General features: G+C 41.3%; 1 protein-coding gene across 1 annotated transcript; it reads left to right on the top strand.

Moving 5' to 3' along the window:
• The first annotated feature begins 1,953 nt into the window (after window positions 1-1,953).
• On the top strand, window positions 1,954-4,287 carry LOC144539585 (uncharacterized). The gene is made up of 4 exons (XM_078284977.1): window positions 1,954-2,112; window positions 2,302-2,355; window positions 3,515-3,664; window positions 3,832-4,287. Exons 1-4 carry the CDS (start codon window positions 2,040-2,042, stop codon window positions 4,044-4,046), a joined length of 492 nt encoding a protein of 163 aa, XP_078141103.1. The 5' UTR covers window positions 1,954-2,039; the 3' UTR covers window positions 4,047-4,287.
• Window positions 4,288-5,536: the final 1,249 nt, after the last annotated feature.

Below are 5,536 nucleotides of genomic sequence, written 5' to 3'. Positions count from 1 at the left end.
AATATATTCCTAAGAGTAGTGAGGATTCTGATGGTACAGACACAAGCGAAGCTATTGACCCATTCGACCAGAAAAAGAGCATGCTCAGATTTCCAAACTTAGGGAAGATGGCTGACGTCAGAGATGGATGTCTCTCACTGACAGAACTGAACAATGCCTCTTCAAAGCAAATGCGCAACAGAGGGCGCTCACCTTCAAGAAAAGGAAACAACTCTGGTATGAGACGTAAAAGGCGATGTTTAAGCAGTGTATCCTGTCCTACAACACGAACAAGTAGTGGTCACTCAACAAAACAGTGTGGAGGGGGAGACACTGGAGCCCTGTTAGAAAACTCAACACCTGATCCGGAGCAAAATCTTCCTGACAGTGCCTCTTCCCTCCTTACAGTAGATGGAGTGGCTGATGGTTCACTTTCCATACCTGCTGTCTGTAAAAAGAAGAATGGGTCAAGAATGTACAACAAAAAGCAATATTGTTTGTACTGTAAGTTGGGACTTGTAAAAATGGCAAGGCATTTGGAGCGTGCTCATCACAATAAGCCAGAGGTTGCACAGGCTCTGTCCTTCCCAAAAGGCTCCAAAGAAAGACGACTGCATATGGAACATTTGAGAAATAGGGGCAACTTTGCACACAATGTTGAGGTATTAAATACTGGTGTTGGAAATCTTGTTCCTCGCAAGCAACCAAAACAGGATTCTCAAGCACAGAATTTCCTGCATTGTGTATATTGCCAAGGCTTCTTCACAAAGAAAATCCTTTGGAGGCACATGAAGATCTGCAAGTTCAAGCCTGGTGTTTCACAAAAACATGGCAAAACACGTGTCCAGGCCCTCTGCGCATTTGCTGTACCTCCACCACCTGGTGTCATGGTAGAATTTTGGAAGCTGCTAAACAACATGGTTCAAGATGAAGTATATTCTGTAGTCAAATCTGATGTCTGTATCATGGAGTATGGTGAGCATCTGTATAACAGGCTTGGATATGATGTTGGCAAACATGAATACATTCGTCAGAAATTGAGAGAGCTGGGAAGGCTTCTGATATGCTCAAGGAAAACCACTCCCTTGAAGACCATTCAAGATCACATCAAACCTGCCAATTTTATGCATGTTGTGCAAGCAGTGAAACACCTGGCAGGCTATGACAGTGAAACCAAAGCATACAGGTGCCCAAGTCTAGCTCTCAAAATTGGACACAGCTTGACAAAGATTTCAATGCTTGCTGAAAGCCGTGCAAATGTACAGAGCAACTACAGTGCAGCAAAAGATGCTCGTACATTCCGCAGAGTGTATGAATCTAGATGGAATGAAATGATATCGGCTGCATCACTAAGAACACTTCAGGAGTCCAAGTGGAATACTCCTCTGTTGCTTCCATTCACAAAAGATGTCCAGACTCTCCATTCCTATTTAGATGTGCAACAACAAGATTTTCACAGTAAATTGTCCACAGAGACATCCCCCCAGACATGGACACAGCTGGCAAAGGTAATTTTGACACAAGTCATTTTGTTCAACCGACGAAGAGCTGGGGAGGTGTCCAAAATTCCCCTTTCTGCTTATTTATCTCAAAATCCATCAGACCCACAGGAAGATGTGAATGAAGCCCTCTCAGATCTAGAGAAGAAACTCTGTCAGCATTTCAGGAGGATAGAGATAAGAGGAAAAAGGGGAAGAAAAGTTCCTGTGCTTTTGACCCCAGCAATGCAGAAAACATTGGATCTGCTCGTCAGCAAACGGCAGGAAAGTGGGGTTCCTCTGGAGAACATATACTTATTTGCAAGACCATCCGCTTTGACCTGCTACCGTGGGTCTGATTGCCTTCGACACTTTGCCAAGGTCTGTGGTGCAAAAACTCCTGAAAGTCTCACTTCTACAAAACTACGCAAACAAACAGGAACCCTGTCTCAAGTTCTCAACCTCAGTAATACAGAGCTGGATCAGTTAGCTGATTTTCTTGGCCATGATATTAGAGTGCACCGGCAGTTCTACAGACTTCCTGAGGGCACCCTCCAACTTGCTAAAATTAGCAAACTTCTCATGGCTCTGGACCAGGGACGCATGGCAGAATTCAAGGGCAAGACCCTGGATGACATCAGAATTGATCCCGATGGTACTAATTTAATTGTTCTACACAGATTTCTACATAAAAGAAAATCTGCTTATCTAAAGTGATTAAACAATAGTTATGTCTCATACATGTTTTTCTTAGGCATTATTGGAGCGTGTCAGGATAAAATGAATTGCATTCTGCTTTCACTAACAGTCATTCTCCTCCCTCCCCTCTTCCAACCCTTCACAGATAATGTGCACCTGGACAGCGACCCTGAGGCAGTGTGTGAGTCAGACTCAGAAGGTAAGTATTTTCATATGGTCCTAAATCTTACCATGCTTATGTATTCAAGGATAACCACAAAATTGTCCATTTACTATATGGATGTTCCGATCAAGGCTTTTTTTCCCTTTAATATTATCTGCTGATATTGAGTCCAATCTGATACTTATATTTACCTAAATATTGATTTAATATGTATCTGAAACATTGAAATAACATCTGTAGATACTAAATCTGACACACCTTATTGTTCACGAGCTACTTGATCCAAATACTGAAGGTCCTGGTTCAAAAAGCTTAAGTTGATAAACTTAAATTACTGATATGATATAAATGAGTGATTAACTTGGGGAATGCCAAATTGACATGACACGATCAGCTATATCGAAAACATCTCACACGTTGTTGGAACTACAGAAACACTCAGTCCACTCTGACTGTACAGTGGTGTTTCAGAGTGGAGCTACTTCACAAAATAATCTTTGGTTGAGTGCCAGAACTCAGTCACTCACCAGTAACCTTGTGAGGCAGCTGGATTCGCGAGAGCGAGAATCCATCTTGCCAGGCTTCAATCTATGCGCTTGTGGCCGAACCACAGTGGTTCGGACCAATCAGCGTGCTTGCTAGCTTTCAAAGTTCCTCAGACTGCGGCTTGTTGTTGTGTTTCCTCTTCGGCTGATCTTCGGATTGGTTGTAGTTAGGTGATAGACAGATGGTTCATCCAATCACCTGCCAGGTATTTTTTGAAAGTGCCTGCCCTTTTCCAAACAGTTTCAAAGGACGACTTCCCAGATGGTTCTGTGTAACAAACCATCAGGTTAACTCACCGGTGCGCCCAAAGAATTTTTCACATTCACACACTGTAGTTTTCACTTTCATATGCAGTGAAATGTTGTACTGTACAGCGCAGCTGTTGTAAAGAAGAGCAGTGTTGCAACACTAGCAGACTGAGGTGGACAAAACACAGTAGAGTACAGTAAAGAAACACACTAGAGTACAGTTAAGAAAGGATCAGATTTTGATCGGCTTTATTTTAGCCGGTGCCGATCCATTAAAAAATGCCCGGATTGGCCCTGATACCGATACTTAGGATTGTCTCAGGACAGCTCTAATTTACTGTCGTATGACTAATACTTCATAATTGCTATTTTTTTGTAATTTGTTTTCTTCTGGTTTTCAGAGAGTCAGGTGTCATCTAGTCAGAGGGAAGAGAATGAGACAACAGTGCCAGATGTGAGTCATAGCGATGCAGCACCACAGCAGGGCACCATGACACCTCCACAAGCCATCATCATCAGCCGTCATCGCAAGTCACGAAAAAGGGAAAAAGGTAAAGTTTTTAGATATTTTAATTTTATTTTGAAATTTACATTTTGAACAAAATGCACTTCCTCTATTTGATATCAAACTTTGTTACTGTATGCTCTTTCAAGATTGACTGCTCAAAAATGTAATGTTTGAGTGCCACATTCTTTGTTTGTGTTAATTGCTGTACAGGTCGCCAACCTTTCAAGAGAAGGATGTGGGAGGAAGAAGAGATCCTTGCAGTCGAGAAGCACATGATATCCTTCATCACTTCATGCCGTGTTCCGGGGAAAAGTGACTGTGATAACTGCCTTGAACTGGAGAAAGTATCACTTAAAAACAGAAATTGGCTGGCCATTAAATTCTACATTAAGAATCGAATCACAGCTCTCAAGAACAAAGTTTAAAACTGTCCTGTTGGCACCTGTTATGCTTGTTGTGTCGCATGTTTACAAGGTCCCCTCGGGTCATAATCAAGGCCTTGAAAGTTTTTGAAAATAGGCATAAATAGACAGGGGTCATTGGAAGTGCTTGAATTTATATATTTGTGTTAGAGAAGGCAAGAGACCACATAGTCTGCCATCACTGTAACACAGCACAGCAGACAAATTCTCAGTGTTGTAACAGTAATTAACCTTGATCTATGTCCGTGGGAACCCTGTGTTTTGTTCATTTAACTAAGAAGTTCTCAAATGTAGAATGTTGTCTACACTCAAGTAGCTGTGCAAGAAGTTGAAAAAATAAGTAAAAATACTGAAATTGGTAAAATGTGACAGCGTCTGGTGTTTTCGTTCCCAAAAAGGGCAAGGTCATTTTTCAGTTTTTTACAGATTATGAAAGTGCAGATTATTGTAAGCTTTCAAATGATGTCATACATTGAAATCTGAAAATATTTGAAGAAGATATGCTTATTTGAATGCTGGTACACCTAAAATCAAGTAGCAGAGAAAATCCCCCTCAAAGATCTAGAGCTTTTTCACAGTTCTCACAGGCAGGTAATGGGTGGGAACAATAGCTGGTTAACTCCACCCCTAACCACTCCCCCACTACATTTACATGTAGGGCATTTAGCAGACGCTTTTGTCCAAAGCGACTTACAGTAAGTACATTTGTCAGAAAAAGATGAAACAACAATATCGCTGTCGGTACAGTAAGGATGTCAATAGAACAAGTTTCAAGCACTCATAATTGCTAGGTTAACCTATTGCTGGTATACAACAAAGATAGCTAGGGTAAGATGCTACACGAGTGGTTGAGTCCCAACTTGGTTGTGGTCCCAACATGGGACTTGTGTCCTGTAATAATGCTGACCTTAATGGTGATACCTTTGTCTGCGTTTAATACTAGGTTTCATATGGTAGCATTGAAATTGTAATAATCACAAACAAGCTCAGACATCCTGGAGAAAGGGACCTATTTTCTGACCGAAGGAGAGTGGAAACAGTTCACTAATGAAAGGGACACTTCTGGTGCACTACATCCGTGCAGGTGTCACAGCATGTTGACTAATAATATAATACTCTACTGGCCTAAATATTTATTTAAACCTGATCAGTACTCAGAAATGGAATGTAATTGTGTTGTACAATGAGTTAACAGAACCTAGATTTTGCCAGAAATTAAGCTCCAGCAAATATCTTGGCACTCACCAGTCATAAGCGTTAAGTGGCTCTACAAAGTAAGTTTAACCTGAATGTGTGTTAAGTGGTACTCAGGAAGACAGAAAAGCCAGATAGTGTGTATATGCTGACCCCACTAATAACTAAATACCTGACAAGTCCCCAGAAAGTGTGGTCTAGTCAGGTCACGGAACTCTACTTTGTCTGATTGATAATTTGAAGTGACATCTCTGTTTATGCCCGCTCCAGTATACTGCCTGATTTTTTTCAGTGCTGTA

This window comes from Centroberyx gerrardi, chromosome 8 (assembly GCF_048128805.1).
Source record: "Centroberyx gerrardi isolate f3 chromosome 8, fCenGer3.hap1.cur.20231027, whole genome shotgun sequence".
Classification (NCBI taxonomy): domain Eukaryota; kingdom Metazoa; phylum Chordata; class Actinopteri; order Beryciformes; family Berycidae; genus Centroberyx; species Centroberyx gerrardi.
The sequence above is the reverse complement of the archived record's forward strand: the minus strand, read 5'-3'. Positions and strand labels throughout refer to the sequence as shown.

Coding starts and splice junctions, on each gene's coding strand:
- LOC144539585 (XM_078284977.1), top strand. CDS start 2,040: ATGGCTCTGGACCAGGGACGCATGGCAGAATTCAAGGGCAAGACCCTG. Junction 2,113..2,301: donor CATCAGAATTGATCCCGATG/GTACTAATTTAA, acceptor AACCCTTCACAG/ATAATGTGCACCTGGACAGC. Junction 2,356..3,514: donor GTGTGAGTCAGACTCAGAAG/GTAAGTATTTTC, acceptor TCTGGTTTTCAG/AGAGTCAGGTGTCATCTAGT.